Raw genomic sequence first — 22,761 nt, forward strand, 5'->3', positions numbered from 1 at the left:
AGCTCTTAAAGAAGCAAAATAAATAGATTGAAAAAAAATTACCAACGTTAAAATGGCAATGTTTATATAACTGATTACGTAATGACGTTGAATTTTTCTTCTTATTGCTTGATACGGGCCTTTTCACTTTTACTAGACAGGAACGTAGAGCGTAAACTCTACAATCCTAACTAGCATCACTATTTTTTCCGCATTTGTCTTTGAAAATCGGTGCAACGGAGTTTTAGATGGACGTGGTTTTTTGGATAGGCATAGTTGAAACATTATAAAGCTTTTAAATTTTGTTTGGTTGAACGCGCTAATCTCAGAAAATGCGGTTTCGTTTTTTTTTTCGATTTGTAGTAACAACTATGGCTATATAACATCACGCTACTATCATTAATGAGAAATGTTGCAAAAATTGCAAAAAATATCCTTTTAAAGAGATTCTGATCCGTGCGATGCGTGAACGGTAAACGTTCGCCGAACGACGGAAGTATGTAGTAAGTATTCAAAATTCAAAATTCAAAATTCATTTATTTCAAGTAGGCCTAATATAAGCACTTTTGAAACGTCAAGTCTGTCTGTTTGTAGTGATTCTACCACCGGTTCGGAAGGCAGATTCTACCGAGAAGAAGCCGGCAAGAAACTCAGCAGTTGCTCTTTTCCAACATCAACAATTTACATTTTGCATTTTAACATTCATTTTTCTATCTTGTGAGAGCTGAAAGCGGAGCCGGATGCTTCCAAGCAACCTTGTCATTAAAAAATTCATCAATTGTATAGTAACCTCGCTGTTATAAATGTGTTTTAACAAATTCTTTAAACTTGTGCATTGGCAGGTCCAAAATCACCTTAGGAATCATATTATAAAAGCGTATACTCAATCCCACAAATGATCCCTGTACCTTACGCAGACGATATGCAGATGACACTAATTTATGACCATTTCTTGTAAGTCGACTGTTTATGTCCACTTTTTGTTTATAAAGACTAATATGTTGTCTTACAAATACTATATTGTTATAAATATATTGTGAAGCTACAGTAAGTATGCCTATTTCTTTAAACTTCTCACGGAGGGATTCGCGTGATTTAAGTTTATATATTGACCGTACAGCTCTTTTCTGCAATATAAATATAGTTTCGATATCAGCTGCTTTACCCCATAACAAGATTCCATAGGACATAACACTATGAAAGTACGCAAAATAAACTAGCCTAGCTATTTCAACGTCAGTAATCTGTCTAATTTTTCTGACTGCGTAGGCAGCCGAGCTTAGTTTACCCGCTAGTGAATCTATATGGGCACCCCACTGTAGCTTATTATCCAAGGTCACGCCCAGAAAAACTGTGGAAGTCTCTATTTTTAGTGATTCACCATTTATCATTATATTTTTATCAATTTTCTTTACATTTGGTAAGATAAATTCGACACACTTTGTTTTTTTTGCATTTAAAAGTAAGTTGTTAACTGTAAACCAGTGCGACACATGCGACATAACACGGTTTACTTCGTCAGAGTTATCTTTACTCCTATCAGTCTTAAAAATTAGAGATGTATCATCTGCAAACAATACAATGTCGCATGTTCCACTGACATGGTACGGTAGATCATTTATATACACTAAAAATAGAAAAGGACCCAAAATCGAGCCTTGTGGGACACCCATTGAGGTATTTGAACCCTGAGACTTTGCATCATTTATGCAAACTCTTTGGGTTCTATTGCTGAGATAAGAGGCAACCAAATTTAGTGCAACGTTTTGGATACCATAGTGGCTTAGCTTAAGAAGCAAGGTTTTATGATCAACACAATCGAAAGCTTTAGATAGATCACAAAAAACACCCATGGCGTTCTGTGAACATTCCCAGGCATCATAAAATCCCAGGTATATTGAAATTGTCGGAATTGTTGTTTCTTTAAAGTTATATAAAACAGTCCGCGACAACATACGACTATTTTTTGAAGTCGACTCATACGCGGACGAATTCGCGCGGGCCCGCTAGTATAATCATGTATATATATAAATATATCAACCCATTACCGGCACACTACAGAGCACAGGTCTCCTCCCACAATGAAAAGGGGTCAAGGCCGTCCACCACGCTGGCCCACTGCGGATTGGTAGACCTTTGAGAAATTATGGCGAACTCTCAAGGCATACAAGGTTTGTGGCATATTTTCCTTCACCGTTGAAGCAATGATATTTAAATTACTTGAAACGCACATAACTTAGAAAAGTTGGAGATGCGTGCTGGGATTTGAACTCGGTCCCCCGAAAGTGAAGAAGACTTCGTCCTACCCACCACTTTACAACCTTTGAATAAATTACTTATTTAATGCAGCCTTGCAGTCAAGCGCTACGAGAAGGCAACTTGTTATAAAATTAAAATAAAAAAACTGCGAAGATCTTCTATCTTTGCAACTGACTTTAATATTTTAGCGTCCATGTTAAAAAAGGACGCTTAGGAATTCCTTCCTTTGGACGTTTTTCTCGAGGACCGTCTCACAAAGGAGAACCTGTAGGAATTATGGAAAAATGCGTTCGAGGTATGATGGATAAACTATTTTTAAATCTTATAGAAGCTCTTGCTCGTGACGACATTCTTTCGCTATTTCAGTATTACAATTTATACTAGCTGTGACCCGCAAATTGGACCGCTTTTATTTTTTTATTCTCCTACAAGGTAAATGATAGTGCAGACTAAGATGGTAGCAGGCTAACGTGTTAGAGGAATGATAGTTATTTTTGTAACTCATACCTCTATTTTTATATAATATACTTGTTTTTACACAGCATCGTACCGGACCGCTAAATCGCTTGGCAGCATGTTCTTGTCGGTAACAAGCCACGATCGAAGCCTCCTGACATGGTCATGACCAGAGAAAATCCAGAATACATAAGTATCCAAATTTCGATTACTTTGGCAGCACGGAAACGGTTTTTACTGGGATAAAAAATTTTGTTAGTCGACATGACTTGCCGCAGTGATTTAACTCTCCGATACGATGCCTACTGGATACTAATAATAAGGGGTAGGGAACAGAATCGATAAATTCTGGCTTGTTCTAAAGTCAAAGTCAATTACTTATCTATTTCAATGTATTATTGTATTATTAATGTATTATTATTTAAAAACACGTAGACCGTGTTTTGGCCGTGTGCTGGCGGCAAATCAGAGGTCTACTCTTCTCGAAATATAATGGATACCGGGCAACAGCGTACTCCGAGCCACTAAGTTACCATCTACTGCGATCACCAACCTGTCTGCCCAGAGTGGAGAGTATAGGCAAACCCTCCCGTTGGGAGAGAACTTTTAAGTCTAGCATTGGAGTATTATAGGTTATTTAAGAAGACCGTCTTAGAACCCCTTAGACCTTTACCTTACCCCTTTCGTACGCCTGACTTTTACGCCCTCTGTATAGAAGGTACGCCTAAATAGGACGGCCTATTAAATTAAAACATACTACAAAGAATACGGAACATACATAATCCTCATGCAGCCATTATAGCAAGCAGTAGGTACACTGTGTCCAAAAACAGAAATAACGCCCCGAGCACGTCTCACTTTTCAACCGCGGATCTAAGCTATATGTCAAACTTTTCCCATTTTCCACAATTTAAGGTAAACGTTTAGAACATTATAGGTAAAATAACTGTCAACTGCTAAATGAAATGAAGTGACTAACCGCCTGTTCGAAAAACACTACTATTTAGGATTGGTATTTTGAGGCACAACATAAGTCGTGTACACGGATTTCGGATGTACAAATTCAAGTTTATATTAAGGCGCTTATTTAGCCCAATGGCTAAGTCTAGCAATTCAAAGCAATTCAAGGCAATAGCGCCAACATGTTGGGTACCATGCCCACAAGTGAACAGTTAGACGGCTTATATTTATTGTAAATATTAATTTTAGTTTGTAATTGTATTATTATTGTATTATTTCCCTACAAAAATATATTTTTTGTTGGTTCATTAATAAATAAATATTTTATATTCCACCAAAATAATACAACGGTTAAGAATCACAAACGTTTTCCGAACTAAAACGAAAGCGTTTTCAATCTCCACATTACGGTTGTATTTTATACGCGCCCTCCCAGTGATACAAGTGTTATTTCTGTTGGACGAACCAAAGTCATTGTGTCGTAAAGAGATACCGAGATTGTTGTGTGTGCGCGGTGCTGTGATCTCTATGCGAGCCGAGATAAACGCTCATAAAGACTGCCATATTGAAAGTGAAACACTAAATGTAGATACAATATTACAATATCTTATTCATACTGCCATTTTATGAAGCTTACAGGAATTTTATGAAGCTGTCTTAGCTTATTTATTTCAACATCATATTCATTTGGTAAAATGAAATTTGACGATTGTCATTGTTTTATTCCTGCACGATACTCAAGTATTTATTCCGGAAATAGAACCTAAAGTAAAGCAGGATCTTGATTTACAAAATCAGATGTTCCGGTATATCTGTGTGTGTTTATAAATCTGTGTAAGTGAATAGTAAAATCATATATAAATCAATCATATATAAAGGACTTCGTAATCGATGAAAAAGCTTTTTTAAATTATTTTAATTGACAGTATGAGATGGTGATAACAAAAAGAACACCCGCCTAAGTTTTCTTCTCCATCTTCTTAGACCAGGGCTCGTTTGGAACCCTCTTAGGTTTGCGAATTTACATTACATTTCTCATTTAATGTACGCATCATAAGTACTACGAGTATGTATGCACCTACTTGGAATAAAAAAAAATTGACTTTGACCTCCCATGGCTTAGCAATGAGCACTGTGGTTTTAAGTGGAAGGTTCGGGCAGGGGCAATTTGGGGAATTTATAATTTCTTAATAGTTTCTGGTCTGGCCTGTGAGGCAGCGCCTAGTTACCACTCGACTGACTGACTGTTCTTGTCAGGAGGGATGCTTCAGCCGTGGCTTGTTAGTTGTACTGCCAAGTTGGTTATAGGCCACGATAAAACGATTAGTGTTATGGTCTAAAAACCACCGCCTTAGCTATAAGAAGGTTAGCTCTTCTATCTTAAATTTCATTATCACTCACAACCAGGCCAGTCAGATGTAAATTTTTAGTGAAAATCAATAACTAAAGAAAAGATGCAGATTTTTTTTAAATCATCAGTTATGAAAATTAAGCTTAATTTGCTATACGCCGCAAAAAGCAGGAGAAATGTTATCAAGTCAACATTTCCTGAGGATGCTCCGGGTTCGGAGCGAAACGTGCGTAGAGGGTACATTGCCGAAGATCTGTGGTGTGGAGTAAAAGGATTGAAGAAATTATAACATACAGATTCTCCTGCTTTTCGCGGAGTATAGCAAATTAAGCTTAATTTTCAAAATATACCATGGATTTCCGCAAAGTAACGCCTGCTTCTATCCAAATCATCAGTTGCCTATAAAGTCGCCTTTGCACATTATCACCTGGGCAGTCGGGTTGTCACTGTAGATGGTTGTAGTAGTACAGAGTACCCTGATGCCCGTTCTCTGTTGTAATCAGCGACGACACCCGAGGGATTTTAAATAATCTATGGAACAATCAAAACCTAAAAAAGCCCTTGACTTTAGCTTAGACATCACTTATTACCAGTTAGCCCTTGACTGCAATCTCAACTGGTAATAAGTGATGATGCAGTCTAAGATACTAGCGTGCTAACCTGTGGGGGTGTGGTAGTCGTACCCCTAATCGGTTACTACGCGACATCGCGCCGGAACTCTAAATCGCTTAGCGGCACGTCTTTGTCGGTAGGGTCGTAACTAGCCACGGCCAAAGCCTCGTACCAGACCGGACAAAAAAAATCAAAAATTATACATTCCCAAACTGCCCCTCCCGGGAATAGAACCCGGGACCTCCTACTTAAGTTCACAGCGCTCACCGTTGCGCCAGGGAGGTATACGATGATAAATCTATTATATAAGAGTTCGTGGTGTGGTCACGGAACCGTGATAAAACAAAATTCAAAAACCCTTTTAGCAAAGTAACAAATACTAATGGAAAGGAATCAACAAGAATCCGCCGACCGTTTAGTCAGCATTCCAGCCGAGACTAGACAAATTGATAGGCTCTGTTGCCTGGCAGATTTATTGATATCGCTCTGATAATGGATTTGGCAGTTTTCCTTGTCTTTCCAGCGGTTACATCGTGGATAAAGGGGTTAGTACGTCCTGCTTGGGTTTTGTGACGTCAAAAATTGTAAATGGATTCTTCCGCATTCGCGGATGTTATTTTTGTTAAAACTTTTAGCCTTCATTACGACGGCCGATTGGCGCAGTGGACCGCGACCCGCTTTCTCAGTCCAAGGCCGCGGGTTTGATTCCCGCAACTGGTTCTGAGATGAACATGAATGTTTTTCAGTGTCCGGGTGTTTATCTGTATTTTATAAGTATTTATGTATATAATTCATAAACATAAATTTTGAGCTTACATTGGGGCTAGATGACGATGTGTTTATCGTCGTAGTATATTTATTTATTTAAAACGAATACATAAATTTAGAAATATATGTAACTATAAGGAAAATTCATTGATTACAAAAATAATATACGGGTAAGCGAGTAACTTTCAGCACAACCTCACAATAAGTTGTAATAGAGCTTTTTGCGACAAAGCTTTTCCGGAGAAGTACTACCAACGGTCTGCAGGGCTAAAACTGACAGGGGATATAATTAATGTGACCACCGGCTAAAGCACGGGAACAGGGTATAGACATTCCCCTTCGTTTATTATTACACATACATATATTATTTGGATATTATTTCCACTTGTGCGCCAGTGCTCTGAGAGTTGATAAAGCTGTGGGAACATTTATTTATTAATTTTATTTTATTCATTTTTATCCTTTCCCCTGGAATGTAATTGTCTCGTGCTGAAGGGTGTGGTTGCCGGTGTTATTACAGGCACATGAGTTTTAACACCTATGTCTCAGGTTTATTGACACAGGCGGTGCGTTGCAGGATGTGTTCCTTTTGTTAGACATCATGATTATTTATTAACTAATAAGTTCATTGATATAACTTTCATGTCCTGCTTAGTGTTGCCATTTTTATAGGTGATGATTTTTCCCTTGTCATCAAATATATATATCATTGCTTGGTCCATCAATTAAAACTATAAAAAAAAGAGTGTGTACTTATGTACACGCGTTAGAAGTTATACTTCTTTGGCGTAACAGGATAAATGTTTGTAAAAAAAATATTTTTTTCGCCTTACTTTTTACGTTTTTAGAAAAAACGACAGTAACAATAGAAAAAAGGTGTTTAATACATTGAATGTTTTCTTATAACGCATTATCTAGTTAAATAAAGTTTATTTAAATATCATAGAAATACACTTGTACATAATTAAAGAAATAGACGTTATAAACATAATTAAATTTGGAATACTAATAGACTCATTATCAGACAACCAAGTCTCACTAAACATTAAAATATGAGATTTTTGTACAATTGAATCAATTAAATCACCGGAATGAGCCCGTAAAACTTTAACAATTGAAAACAATTTCAAACCTTATAGGTTTTTTGTTACGGTGTGCGCGCGCATCGTAAAAACTATCATAATTTTTCCCCAACGTGCCAAAAGAAGTAACTTCAAAAAAGAAAAAACAATGAAAAGAAATACGAAAGAACGCTTCGGTGGTGGCTTCCATGGTATACATAATTTCACTTGGCTAAATTACACTATTATATTGCAAGCGAATCATATTATTATTATTGGTATTTAGTATTTGCTCTGATAACCTAATAGAAACTTTTAAAATGTTATTACCCGTGCGTTGTAGTGGGCCAGTAATATCGATATGTTATGATGATTCTAGCTTATGACTGATTAACGCGAAACCGGCTGGTTCAAAATAATTGATAAATTACTCAATGAAAAGGCATTGAGTAATTTATCAATTATACACTGTAGTAAATGTTTCTGATAAATTGTTTCACACAATTCAATAGTTGATCGAAAGCTACCTACGGAATTATATATTAAATCCCACAAATAATCTCTGTTCATCTCGCAGACGATATGCAGATGTTGCTAATTATGTCCCTTTCTTGAATGTTAATAATTAATAAATAGATATACTACGACATTACACATACCGCCACCTAGCCCCAAAGTAAGCGTAGCTTGTGTGATGGGTACTAAGATAGCTGATAGAATATTTCTATGAATATTACACACAAAATTAATTATAACATAAAGATAAACACCCATACACTGAAAAACATTCATGTTGTAGGCAACACATATATATCAGTTTATTTCATTTATTCATTCACACACCACAATACACTATAATAATATATTATAATAGTATTCGTATTACATACATCACACTACGTGCACATTCACACCAACTCATCAACATAACATAAATATATAATTATTTACAAATAAATTTAATTCACAAGCATACCCGGGCGAAGGCCGTAAATATTATAGAGATTAACCGATGACCACGAGTTTCTAATGTCAAGTAAAATCAAGACATATTCCGGCGGTGCCTACACCAGTACCCAGAAAATAAGCTATAGTAATAGCTGAAAGGAAATAAAGGTCGAATACCAAATTTATGAACCACTTTGACTACATATTTGACTACATTTTTATACCAATTTTCATGATTAAGAATGTTTATACAAACTTTAACTTCTTACTTCACCCTTTTGTGATAAGAGTCCACGGGAAGCCACTTCGTAAAACGGTTTAACATAGCTGTAGCGGGCTCTACGTTGCACGTTAGCCGTAGCGGGTCTACGAAGTTTGGTAGTAAATTCAAAATTTCTTTATTCACGTAGGCCTATCACAGGTACTTATGAAGCGTTCATACATACATATTTACATAATTGTATGGGAATGGTGATAACTTTGTTCGCCAACTTAAACCTAAACCTACGAGGGTTCTTCTGATCTAAGAAGCCGGGAACAACAAACTTAGTCGGGTAATTTTATTTTTTTGTTATCACCATCTCACAGTAAATTTATTTAGCTATGAAGCTAGAGCAATTCACACCCAAGCTTTTTTATCGTTTAAGTAGTCCTTAATATTATAACAGGATTTTTCTGTAAGCTTACGTTTTATATAAACTTTGAACTTATTGAGAGACATCTCAAAGATTTCATTTGGTAATCTGTTATAAAATAATATACAATTGCCCTTGAATGAATTTGCAATTTTTTGCAGCCTAGTAAACTGCACAACGAGTTTATTTAATATTTATATTGTTACAGTCCATTTTCTTTTCAAATTTTGTTATATTTTTATGGACATAAATTAAATTTTCATATATGTACTGACTATGCACCGACATTATTTTAACTTCTTTCAATTTATCCCTCAATGACTCTCTTGGGCCACATTTTATATATCGCACGAACAGCCCTTTTCTGCAGGACGAAAATAGAATCTATATCAGCAGCATTACCCCATAATAAAATGCCGTAGGACATAATGCTGTGAAAATAACTAACGAAAGTACTCTTTATCGCTTGGATTGACTTACAATTTTTCAAAGTTAACTTCTGAACTTTTATACTTATATTAGAAACGTGAAAGTGTCTCTTGTTTATTTCTTTATTATATTTGTTCGGTTCAACCAGTGCACCCATCTTAATGTCACATAATGTAAAGCTTGCTTCCGGCACATGGCAATATGATACTTTTTATTCCGGAATTTCTTATAGCGTCTGAAATTTCCCTCAGAGAAAGCTTGTATTCTGGATAAGGACATAGACACTTTGTATCCCGGAAAAAGTAATGATGCCTGCATAATTGATGCATGGATAGAACTCGGAAAAAATCGTGCGCAATAGCTAGTTAAATATAAGCCATTTAAGCCCTCGCTAATAATCAAATTTTCAAATCTTAGAGCCAGAAAAATCATCAAAATAACTCAGCGGTTCTGGGTGTACTGAAATTTGAAAGGTCGTAGGAATAAATTAGGTATATATTAAGCTTTGAATGTTACAATTCGGCCTTTACATTTCTACTGTCGTTAAGTACGTTACAAATTCTAAATAGGAAACTTAAAAGCACCGAAATACAATTCAAACTTAATTGAGCTTGAAACCACCTCAAATAATTTCATACGTGTCGAATTTCATAATAATTAAGATTCTAAATAGAATTAGTTTGAGTAAAGATAAAACTTTGCAAATTACGCCTTCGTTTAGTTTTAAAGGATTGGTTTCGATTGTTTTCCAATGTAGTTTTTGCTGCCATACAATTAAAACTTCAGTATGTATTATTACGATTAGACCCATATCTTATTTATTTAACTCAGGTAACGTGACTCACAATAAAAATCACATCAAATGATTGTATTAAATTAGTGGCAAATAAAAGCACAAACCTAAAGAACTCTTCTCTTTAATATTTATATTTGCACGAGACCTTATAAAAATTTCATTAAAACCCGATTTTATATTGCGAGAAATCCTTTTTACTCATCTACGAGATGGTAATGTGTTTTAATTACGCATCCATTAGCTCGCATTTACATATAAAGTTTTTTACTTTCAGATTTTTAAAAACTATAATTATGTCAGATTGTAACAAGGTAAATTAAATTATAAACATGTAATAATACATGCGTTAGTATATAAAATCTACAGAATCTTCTTACGAACAATTGTTTGTTTTTATTTCCTGAGGTTAGTTTCTCAAATCATTTTTTTTCTCATCTTGGGCACTTAATAGTTCATTAACATTTCCAGTTAAGGTTCAACCTGACTGTTAAGCACAGAATTGCAGCTAGCATTCCAAAGTTAGACTTGTATATTTGTATCGTTATTCAATTTAATTTAAATATCTATTGAAAATTCTTCAAAAAAAAACATTTAAATTACTAGAGTATATAAATGAAACTGGTACTCACGGACAAAAATATTCGACATCAACGTAGCAGGCAGGCAAAACACGATCACCAATATATCAGCGACCGCCAGGTTCACAATGAAGAAGTTGGTGACAGTCCTCATCCGCGGCGAGCGGTACACCACCGCGATCACGAAGCAGTTGCCAATCAAGCCCACGACAAACACGAGCAAGTACGCCACGCAATAAACCGCCGTCATGGCCCCATTGTGTCTGTACATGAACTCATTATCCATCTCACCAAAGTCCGACCGATTTAAAGTTATATTAAACCTCAAAGGCCTATCATCCAAATGAGTGGCCAAAGGTTCCAGATCCGGCAGAACGCTGTTATCAGGTATAAACCTCGTATTAATAACTTCCATTATAGAATTCGATACCACATCTACGATGTGATTCCTCGAGTGATCCCGAGAATGATTTCTGTGTCGCAAATGATGTTTCTCGCTCGGTTGCGTAGAAAAGTTCTGAAAGTCATCGAAATCACTCAAAACACGTAACGGAGCCATGATTATAACTCTCAAGTCATTATATACAACTTTTAATACTCTAGAAGTATCTAACACACATCAAACATCGGCAAATAAATAGGAGCACAGCACAGAAAATAGTACGATAGAAAAGTATTAAAAGTTCCGAAGTTGTGCGGGAATTATTTGTAGAGGTTCTACGCGCGCTTCTTTCGGCGACCGCGCGCCTTCTGAGCGTAGAGGCTCTACGGCAGAGGCTTCGACGCATGTGCATTTTTGGTGCCTACTAAAACCAGACACTTGCACTCAAAACCAATCCTATCGTTATAATAATAAAGGATATTATCGCTTGGTTAGTGTTATATTAAGTTTGTTTCAAATCGGTTTGGAGGTTGGGGGGGAACGCATCCGGGTAAAAGGTTAGCATTTCATGCATTTTAATCATAGTGCCATTTAATCGAGTTTTCGACTTCCATTTTATTCCCACTTTGTTGGGAATTTCTATTAACACTGCGAGGGATATGTACGATTCAATTAAAATGAGCAACCGGTTCGTGACTATTTCAATACCTGGACAAAGTTTGCTGAGCTTTACACAAACTGCTTCATTAAAATCGAAAAACTAATATTTTAAAATTAGCTTTCACTCAAAAATGTTGTCACATAGATCTGCTGTAGAGCAGTGTCTACTTTTATTTATAAGAATACTGTGAGTTCTTTACAAAATCCTTTTTTATTCACCGTTAAATTAAAATTATATTTAATTACTTAAAACGCACATAGCTTAGAAAAGTTAGAGCTGAGCGCTTGGATTCGAATTCGGTCCCCCAAAATTGAAGCAGAAGACCTAACCACTAGGCTATCACTGCATTAATAATGGACACATATCTATACAACAATTGACGAAGATGGCATAATTGGTATAAACAATACAGATGACAATGTCGTTTTCGGAAGTCTATTTATACCTAGCTAAAGCACGAGACTTTGTCCGCATTTGTTTTCTTTTTAAAGCATCCCGTAGGAACTGTTTATTTGAGAGACTTGTGGCATTCAATTTAGGTGTAATTTTACTGATATTTTTAGAATGTGTGTTCTTGTAAAAAACATCGGGTGTTACGTGCGAGTACACCAATATACAAAATATATTGTCATCACATCAATCCAGTACCGGCCCACTTCAGAGCAGGGGTCTCCTCGCACAATGAGAACGGGTTAAGGCGTACGGGTTAAGGGCCCACCACGCTGGCCCAGTGTGGATTGGTGGAGTTCACACATCTTTGAGAACATTATGTAACTCTCAGGCATGCAGGTTTCCTCACGATGTTTTCCTTCACCGTTGAAACTAGTGATATCTTAATAATTTAAAACGCACATAACTTAGAAAAGTTAGAGATTCTCGAGGATTCGAACTCGGCCCCCGGAAAGTAAAGTCGAGCTCCCACCCAATGCGCTATCACCGCTTTTCAACATCACCAAGTGAAGATTTTAATGTAATAGGTAAGGTTGTAATGTTTTGACCATGGTGTGAATCCATGGTTGATCTATATAATTACTTACTGACGTCTGTGGCGAGGGGCGCAGTACCTCGATTATCCAATTCGTCCTCAATAACACTTAATTTCATCCTTGATTTTAGGACGAAGGGCAAAGACACGCTTCAGTTTCCTGTGTAACCTTGCCATACAAAAACCTCTGTTAATCCTTACACAATAAGATCCATGCGCTGGTAAAACTCGTGATGCATATTGGTCACTAATCAAGACGTCAGTGAGGCCACGAGGCCAGACCCGTGGCCTTAATCTGAACTGTGGATGTGATCTATTGGCTCAATCTGGTTCAGTTTATTTATTCGTCTGTCTGCAGTAGGTACGTTAATTTGATGTTATCTATACTTTTACTTTAATTTTATAAAAAGAAAAGGTTATTTTGTGTACTGGACCGATTTAAATCATTTCTTCGCCAAAAGAAAGCTTAACTATCACAAAGTAACATAAGCTTTAACTTATTTCCAAAATAAAATGATAAAATTTCCAAAAGATTCTTAAGAAAATTGCAATAAAGCAACCCAAAGTAGCAAAATTTTGCCTATGAAATTCATTACTTGGCGTGCGCTGAGAAAACTATTGATAATCCATAAAAAGTATAAATAACATGACTAAAGCACTCGTTAAATAGAAAAAATTAAAACTAAATATATCTTTAAGTGCAATTAGCAGCTTTCTTTTTTAAAATTTTAATAGATCGCCGGTAGTAGCAAATTGGTTACATTAGTATCGCAATATTAATTCTTATTCAAATAAATGGTTTTATCATCAAGGTTAGTTAAATAGCAGTAAAATACTTTTTAATTCAGTCCAATCGGACATTTACTTTAGAAATTAAGACGAGTTTAAAAAATTAAGGACTACACCTAAACAAAACAATTATTTTTAGATAATTTTTTACTATATTTTATATTTATTAAGTGAACTGAAGCAAAGTCGCGGGCCACTTCTCTTTGTCAATAAAAAAAAACATACAGCTATGCATTCATATATAAGTAGTATTAGTGGCGTGCATAGAGGGTATGCACAGGGTATGCAGATGATATAAAATGAAGAAAATCTGCCGTACGAGTTATAAATACTTAAGGTTAGGCTTTTTATAACTCTAACAATGCCTATCCTTAAGTTTTTTATAACTCTTACTGGAGATTTTCTTTATTTTATATCATCTGCATACCCTGTGCATACCCTCTATGCACGAAAATAAACATATATATATACTACAGTAGTATATATAAATACTTATGAGTATATATATATGTTTATTTTCGCTTAATATGTATCATCTTAATTATTCATAGTATGTAGTTTAGTGAAGCGGTGTTAGCATAGGGGGTAAGGCTACGGCTTTCCTTTCGTGGAGACTGAATTCGAGCCCCGGCATAAACCACTGACTTTTCGGAGTTATGTGCGTTTTTAATTCCAGCAATTTAAATATGACTTGCTTGCCTTGAAACCTGTATGCCTGAGAGTTCTGCATAAGATTCTCAATGGCGTGTGAAGTCCGCACTTGGCTGGCGTGGGAGCCTGGACCCTTCTCCCTTTGGAGACCCTTGCCCAGTAGTGGGCCGGTAATGGGTTGATGATGAGTCTAGAGTGTAAATTTATGAATTTATTGGTTGTAATTGTAATTTCCCGTCTCTCATGTATAGGTATTGCTTTAGTTTAGCTAATCTGGACGAGATCACTAGTGATAAGGTCAGATTTCACCTGTAATATTTTAGGAGTATTCGTAGTTTATTTCCCTTATCACGCAATACAGATGTTTATAAATAAACAGCTTTCATCCTTGAGATGGACCTAGGAAACTATTTATCTCGGAAAAGCAAACGGATCTCGCGGAAGATTGAAAAAAAACATAAACTGATAGATGAAGACGCGGGAAACTGCTAGTTAATTGATACAGCACTCGCAACTAGGTTGAACTATTCCCAAAATTTGTTTTACAGTAGCTTTGTTCTAATGAGTGTGGACAAAATAATGAATCCAAAAATTTCCATACCAATTAATATTGCTAACAATAAATCGTCCGAAATGTAAAATGAAATATTCCGTGTTTCCTCGTACAAAATATATGAGTGACATTTTAAAATATCATCAACAGGACAATGGACTCTATTTATAGACATTTAGGTGTTAAAGTTGCTTGACATATTAGTGACAGGTCATCGGACTGTAATAGTAGGCTGTATTGCGAGCTGTCACCACGTTTTATGGTCTACCACCCCTCGACTGGTTGCGAACAGAACTTTAATTAGATACTAAAATAGACCTAAATTTTTTTTTAATTGGTCACATTTCGCGCTTGACTACAGTCTGATAGTCGTAAAGATGTCATGAAAATTCTAATAAAAGATTAATTTAAATTTTATTTTAAACTGAAAAGACACCCGTGACTGCGTAGAACTTCAGATTGTTTTTTTTAATTAGAAATGCGAAAATTGTTTTATTTGGTTGTTTTTCCTTTTGATAACGACTACAACACTGGGAAGTATCTTTACATCGTACGAGTCCATACAGGACTGAAGTGTCTAGAACATGCACTCGTAAATATATCAATATACATACCGGCAAAATGTCATAAACGTTGTCTGTGAATCAAATATAATTTTAATCATTTCTTAAAATCTATTTATTAAGAATTACGTTAAATTAAGTATGCTTAAATGCTATACTATGCATAAAATATCTGTGACGTATCAAGTAATAGTTAACAAAAGTTAAAATACAAAGTGCTTATATTAGGCCTACTTGAAATAAATTGAATTTTTTGAATTTAGAAAGAAGTGTGTGCTGGGAATCGAGCACATACCCACTCAGCTATCACCGCTTCCAGTTGGACGTGGTTGCCGGTAATCCAAGGCACATGAGGCTCCAACACCTACACCTCGGATTGATGGGCTCAAGGAGGTACTTTAAAGGATGTGTCCCTCGCATACCCTGCGATATGTTACTCTGTTTATAGGCAAGGGGTTTCTACTTACCATCAGATGGGTCATCTGGTTGGTCAATCAATTATAACTATACAAAAAAAAAAAAATCCATATATCCTCACAAACTTTCACGTTACTATTATAAGATGGATTTGCAAAAGAAATGAGTACTAGTAGGATTCAACTAGATGACTCTCAACAAGTTCAAATCGAAAGATCTTATTATATTATTAAGGATTACTTAAACCATAAAAGAGCTTGGGTGGTTGCTTCAACTTCATAGCTAAATATTAATGGACTGTGAGATGGTGGTAACAAAAAAAAATACCCAGCTAAGTTTGTTGTACGCCCTTCTTAGATCAGGGCGGGTTTGGAAGGCTCATAGCTTTAGCTTTAGATTGGCGAACGAAGTTATCACCATTACCTCACAATTATGTAAATACTAGTTTCTGCCCGCGACTTCGTCTGCGTGGACTTTAGAATTGGGTCTCAAGCTTCGCTTGCTATCAATTTTTAATACTACCACGCGAACTATTTGAGAAATCGGTATAGAAAGTACATGTCCTTTTAAATAGCATACAAAATTTCAAAGCTGCCCGCGCCTTAGCTCGTAAACAATTTTCAGTTTACCCTCGGGAACTACTTAAGGAATCGAGAAAAAGGTAGCTTATGTTCTTTCTACATGCATGCTAAATTTCATCAAACCCGATTAGCTGTTTCAAAGCTGTTTTCGTGATTGAGTAACAAATAATAATGAGATTACGTAAACGATAAAAAAGCTTGGGTGTAAACAACTGCTCTAACCAGGTTGCTTCTTAAATATTTTCTAATGACAATGTGAGATGGTGATAACAAAAAGAACACCCGGCTAAGTTTGTTGTGGGCTTCTTCTTAGACCAGGGCGCGATTGGAACCCTCGTAGCTTTAGTTTTAAGTTTACGATTGTAGTTATCGCCATCACTACTCACTGCTATGTACACATTTTGTATATAATAACGCATCAAAAGTGCCATCTATGTGCCTATTTGAATAAAGAGATATTTGACTTTGACTTTGAATATTCACTTTTACATACATAGTATTAGTAGGATAGATACATAATATGTATAGCAGGATAAATGTATGAACCCTCCATAAGTGTTTGTGAAAGGCCTACATGAATGTCAATGAAGAATATTTGTATATGGGTTTGATTCTCTAGCATTTCCTTTAATGATTTGAAGCTGTAATTATTACGGTTTATGTTTGTAACATCTGCGACAGGAAGTGCCCAAAATAGCTGACGGCGGTGTCAACGACATTTCTTCGCATATTTTACTGCCAGTATCCTTCGCTCTACGACGATATTATTGCCCTTGGAAAAAATAATTTGTATTGTATTGAATTAAAATTCCCTCTGTTTTTTTTTTTTTTAATATTAAGTAGCTTGGCTGCACTAACACCTGATCTTTAGTGAAAAGGACAATTTTTCCTTGATTTTAAGGGACGTAGTCATACACTCTTAGATCAACAAATGGTTTTGGGGTTGATTTTCAAGTCGTCTTAAAAATTATCGAGTTGGTAAATTTATATTTTTGAAATTCTCCCACTGCCACGTATTGAAGAGAAATGTGTGTATTGATTATAAGATATCCAAATTATCGAACGAAGTTCATAATTCAAAATATATAAATCTTTAAGATATCAGAACTACATACATGATATGTGCTTCAGGTACAAACTTCCAACCGATCTCGAAAACAAAAATCAAAATGTGTTTAAAAAAAAAGGTAAAATGCTACAGAAAAACTATAATGTTATAGAGTATTTGTAATTATGTGAATAGTTTTCATCTATATATATATATATAAAAGCAAAGGTGACTTTCTGACTCACTGATCTATGAACGCACACCTCTAACCACTTGACGGATCGGGCTAAAATTTTAGTATTACAACGTAGGCGTCGCTCGTATCTACTGAGCGACGCGATGGCTCGCAGTACAGAATTACCTACACTGGATTTATTAGTGTACTACCTGCTGTATGCTGTATTGCTTTTTAATGGTTAATATATGATATTGTATATATTTAAACTTATGAGATTTTAGAGGAATGTGCAGCGTCTAAATAAACTCATGTGAGTTACAGGATGCGAAGAATAATAATTTTAGTAGTTTGTGTAATAAAAAAAAAAAAAAATAAGGCATCCGCTAAGAAAGGATATTTGAAAATTCTAACCCTAAGAAGGTTAAATGGGGAGGAAAATTTGTATAAAATTTTCCATATATCATTTATTTTTCAAGTTACATCCATATAATTGTTAGGTTTTCGATTAAAAATAAAGAAATACGTGTTTCAGAAAGTTAAAAAAAATTTGAATTTACGATAGGGGATGAATATTTGAACCGAAACCAAAATTAAACTTACCGTGAGCGAAGCCGCGGGCAAACGCTAGTTCTTTATATAAACAGTAGCCGTTATCGCGAGACGTCTTGGTTGGTAACTAAAGATCAAACCTCAGAAAATAACGAACGGAACGAACCCGGATCTCCCACTTGGAAGACTTGATCGCTTACCGCTTCGCCAGGGAGGTCGTCTAATGCAAGTCTTAAATAGTCACTAATAACATCCCAGAATAGTCAAAGGGACGTGTACGTGCACATTAGTACTCTATTACGGTTTAGTAGCCTTAGTACAAGATTTTCTCACTCGCAATCGAATAGTCGTTTTCAATTGGTAAATTATGTATCGTCAAAGTAAAATGGTAATAATCTGACTAGGATTAGAGTAGCAAATCCTGTACTTCTGACTTTGTTTTACTAACGTTCTGTCAAAAGCACGAGCTAAAGAGTAGAGGCTTTTTAGACAAATTTAATATTTATGTCAACATTGGATAGAAGCACGCGTTACTTTGCGGAAATCCATGATATATTATTAAACATATCGTAGAGGCTGCTAATAATATGATATATTATTATATTATTAATAGTCTCTTGCGAACAGCTTGTATAGCAAATTAAGCGTAATTTTCATAATACTTAATGACAATGCAATTAGGATCCGTTTTACTACGGTGTTCAAGTATGTCCATACTCGAAAATGACTCCTCGATTGTGACGTGTACTAAGGCTACAGAGTACAGGTAAGCGGATCCCGTCACACGCTGCAATACGTTCCTTTAATGGCATGGACCCTATTTTATATTGCACCGTCTGCTGCAATTTGTCTGTGGCTGCTTATCTTTTGTCTGTCTGTAGGTGTGAATGGAATAATAAACGAATTTCTTCGATCGACATTCGTCCCAATTATTAATCCTCTTCGTTCTATCCCCGGCAAGTACCTACGTCTAGAGTTTTGGAGTTATGTGCGTTTTTAATTTAAAGCAAGCTTTATAGCTGAGAGTTCTTTATAACGTTCTCAAAGGCGTGTGAAGTCTATCAATCTGCATTTGGCTCTTGTGGTAGACTACGGCCTAAGCCCTTCTCATTGTGGGAGGAGACCTATGCCCAGTAGTGGGCCGGCAATGGGTTGATAATCGCTTTATCTTCTTACAAGCATTGGTTTTGCTCGACTCTTGAGTACGGTTCAAATTCAAATCGTTTATTTGCAGATTGGTTTTACATTGTTGGTACACAAAATATAGGGACAAACAATCCGCCTTAGATGGCATGCAAAAAATATATATGTTCGTACACTAATTCCTATTACTATAATAAGACTATCCTAAGTCAATCGACATTATTAAAATAAGAATAAAATTTAGGACTGATATCAAAATTACAAATATCTAAGAGCTAGTTCAGACATGGCGGATTCCGCGCGGATGCAAATCGCGCGGTTGAACCGCGCGGATCCTAATTACATTAGCGCCTTACAAATCGTTCATACCTGTCCGCACGGATTGACAATCCGCGCGGCTCAACCGAGAAAATGAATTCGCGCGGTCGCCGCTCGGTTTTATTTACTTGACGTACCTAGAGGGCGTTCAGTTGCTCCGCGGAAGCCGCGCGTATCGGACGGTGACAATGGATCGCTTCGACACCGAGCTATTCATCGATGAGGTGGAAAAAAGACCTGCTTTGTGGAACATCCAATGTGCAGAATATTCTAACAAAACGATTAAAAACGGAGCTTGGCAGGAGCTGGTGGAGATTTTTGGAGAAAATGAGGATTCTTTGGAAAAGAAGGTTCTTTTTGGTCAGTAGACATTTAATTATACATTTTACCAGGGTAGTTTACATGTTTTGTAATAGACAGTCCACCCCAAATAACTGAAATGTGTATAACGTTGTTTGGCGGTACGTAACGAGCGCGGGAAAACTATCACGTTACCACAGTAACGTATAGCTATTAACTGTAATATGTACAACCCACCAACGCGACGCGCCATCTTGAGTTTAGTTATTTGGCGCGAACTGTAACAATTTTAATTTCATATTTTCGTGTCTTGCCATTCTACACGACCCTCATTCACAAAGTAATTAGCATATTTGTCTCTAATGTTTAATGATGATGGTGTACCCCTTCCTGCATGTAATGTAATAAGATTACTCATTGGCGCAGTATGTAAAGTATCTTCATACTGTATACCATCTCTAGTTCTAACAAAATTGTGTAGCACGCAACAGGCCTTTATTATGTCTTCGGCAAAGTCTATATTCACGTTTATAGGCCTATGAAAAATGCGCCACTTGTTTGCCAGAATTCCGAAAGTGCATTCAATAAAACGTCGAGCTCTTGATAACCTGTAATTAAATATTTTTTTTTCATATGATAGCCCTTTACCTGCATAGGGTCGCATTACATTTTCGGATAAACCAAACGCTTCATCGCCAACTATGACGTATGGCAATGGTTTAGGATCTGTTTCAGATATTGGTTTAGGTTTTGGTATGTGTAATGACTTTTCTATTAACCTTTTATAAAATGCTGAATTTTTAAAAATTGCAGAATCACTACTTTTTCCGTAAGATCCGATATCTATGAAAGTAAAACAATAGTTACTATCACAAAGTGCCAACAGTACTATGGAAAAAAAAGTTTTGTAATTATAATACAAAGAACCCGAATCTTTGGGTTTTGTAATCCTTATATGCTTGCCATCTATGGCGCCTATGCAATTGGGAAAATTTGCATATTTTTCAAAATCTTTAGCTATTTTCTTCCATATATCTTCGCTGGGTTCAGGCATGACGTTTTTTGTGACTTTTTCCCACAGAGTTTCACATACTTCACGGACAATTCCTGTGATTGTAGATTTGCCAAGACGAAAGTTGTAATGTAGTTCTCCAAAGGAACAACCAGTACCCAGATATCTGAAAAATAAAATATTAATCTGTATCGTTTTGAAAGTCTGCCGGGTCCGCTAGTTAAAGCATAATGAGTGTCTTGAATTACCTAACCGCTACTGTATTTATATTTGTTAAAGATAGTGATTTCTGTTCCAGGTGTATCATTACAAAAAAAATGGAAGAACATCCGTGATGCTTATAATAAGGAATTCAAGAAAGGCAAATCAATTCCTTCTGGTTCTGGTGCATGTAAAGGTTCAAAATACATGTATTTCGACCGGCTTTCTTTTCTTCAGAAGACGATAGAAAACAAAGAAACTATCACAAACATAGATGAAGCCAAAAATGAAGAAATTCGGAACATTGACCAAAAGCTAGATAATTTTGTAAATGCACGTGAAATACAACCGGTACCCAATAAAAGGAAGAAAACTAAAATTACTTCAGAAGAGCGATTGTCTAACATATTAGAAAATAGTATTGAATCAAGAGATAAAATACAAAGACAAATACAAGAAAGTATGTCAAAGCAAGATGATGATGATAAACTTTTTTGCATGTCATTGTATAAAGAGTTAAAGAAAGTTCCAGAAAATAAACGATTGGCTACTAAAATTGAATTGCTCCAGGTAATACAGAAAGGGCAGAAATTACCATCGCCTATTCATATCACGAGCCAGCAAAACACGCCTAATGCAGTATTTTGGCAAAACCAACAATATTCAAACCCACAAGGATATTTCACTGGATATTCTACAATAGTACCAGGAGAGTCTCCATCGCCTTTATCATGCAATAGCACTGACGATTCACAGTCTTCTATAGTACAAAATATATATTCTGACGTATAAAATAAATATCTTACCTTAATGTGATCACGAGTTTTTCTTCTGGGGACACGCTTGACCTCATATGGGTATCATTAGATTCAATTTGTTTACTCATCATTTCTAATAATTCATCAAATGAATTTATCGACATTCTCAAATAATTGAAGAATTTTGGTTCAAAACTTCTTAATTTTGGATATAAAGTCTGAAACTGACCATGAGTAAACCGATCGCGTAATATTGGATGCACCCAATACTGCCGTTTCTTCTTTCTTTCTTTTTTACGGAGCAACAAGTACACACATATTGCTTCTTCGACTTCCATGATTGGACTGTCACCCTATGCGAATAACGGCACTCCGCATGTACATCCGCGCCTGTCTGAACACTTGCGTTTAGAACCGCGCGATTTGCATCCGCGCGGAATCCGCCATGTCTGAACTAGCTCTAATCAATTATTATTCATGTCAAATTATAATCACTGTAAATGTCACACCTATAATAATGTGTCTGTAAAATATTCTTGGATGGTATAATAACATTTCCCAATAAGTAATTTTTTCATCTTATCTTTAAAATCTACAAGATTTATGTTTCTGTTGGCTAGTGACGCTGGCAATTTGTTGTTTATTTTAGGCGCCATAATGAAAATACTATTCCCAAATAACGCTGTGGAATGTGGCTTATAAAATAATTTATTTTTCCTGCGTTCGCTATCACTATATGTAAACAAGTGATTGTTCTTTTTGATAAATACCAGAACTTCATAAATATACAAATAAGGACAGGTTTGTATTTTCAGTTTCTCAAAATGCGGTTTACATGTG

The 22,761-nt window shown here is 35.8% G+C and overlaps 3 protein-coding genes across 4 annotated transcripts in view; 1 reads left to right on the forward strand and 2 right to left on the reverse strand.

Moving 5' to 3' along the window:
* LOC120626666 (neuropeptide SIFamide receptor-like) overlaps positions 1–11,391 on the reverse strand; it is a 174,621-nt gene extending 163,230 nt beyond the window's left edge. Inside the window, exon 1 of the mRNA XM_039894277.1 lies at positions 10,884–11,391. Coding sequence (XP_039750211.1) covers positions 10,884–11,391 — 508 coding nt within the window. The remainder of the gene's footprint in view (positions 1–10,883) is intronic.
* Positions 11,392–19,814: 8,423 nt separating this feature from the next.
* Positions 19,815–21,979, forward strand: LOC120626670. Its single transcript, XM_039894281.1, has 2 exons — positions 19,815–20,010; positions 21,261–21,979. The coding sequence occupies exons 1-2, from the start codon at positions 19,839–19,841 to the stop codon at positions 21,953–21,955; spliced, it is 867 nt and encodes a 288-aa protein (XP_039750215.1). The 5' UTR covers positions 19,815–19,838; the 3' UTR covers positions 21,956–21,979.
* On the reverse strand, positions 20,006–22,376 carry LOC120626667 (protein ALP1-like). 2 transcript variants are annotated; one of them, XM_039894279.1, is made up of 3 exons: positions 21,970–22,376; positions 20,730–21,128; positions 20,006–20,558 (listed from the first exon to the last, which is right to left on the reverse strand). In XM_039894279.1, the coding sequence occupies exons 1-3, from the start codon at positions 22,257–22,259 to the stop codon at positions 20,246–20,248; spliced, it is 1,002 nt and encodes a 333-aa protein (XP_039750213.1). In that variant the 5' UTR covers positions 22,260–22,376; the 3' UTR covers positions 20,006–20,245. The 2 variants fall into 2 exon arrangements, with proteins under 2 accessions (XP_039750213.1, XP_039750212.1); XM_039894278.1 differs by having other exon boundaries at positions 20,006–21,128.
* Between the last annotated feature and the right edge of the window lie 385 nt (positions 22,377–22,761).

This window comes from Pararge aegeria, chromosome 10 (assembly GCF_905163445.1).
Source record: "Pararge aegeria chromosome 10, ilParAegt1.1, whole genome shotgun sequence".
NCBI lineage: Eukaryota > Metazoa > Arthropoda > Insecta > Lepidoptera > Nymphalidae > Pararge > Pararge aegeria.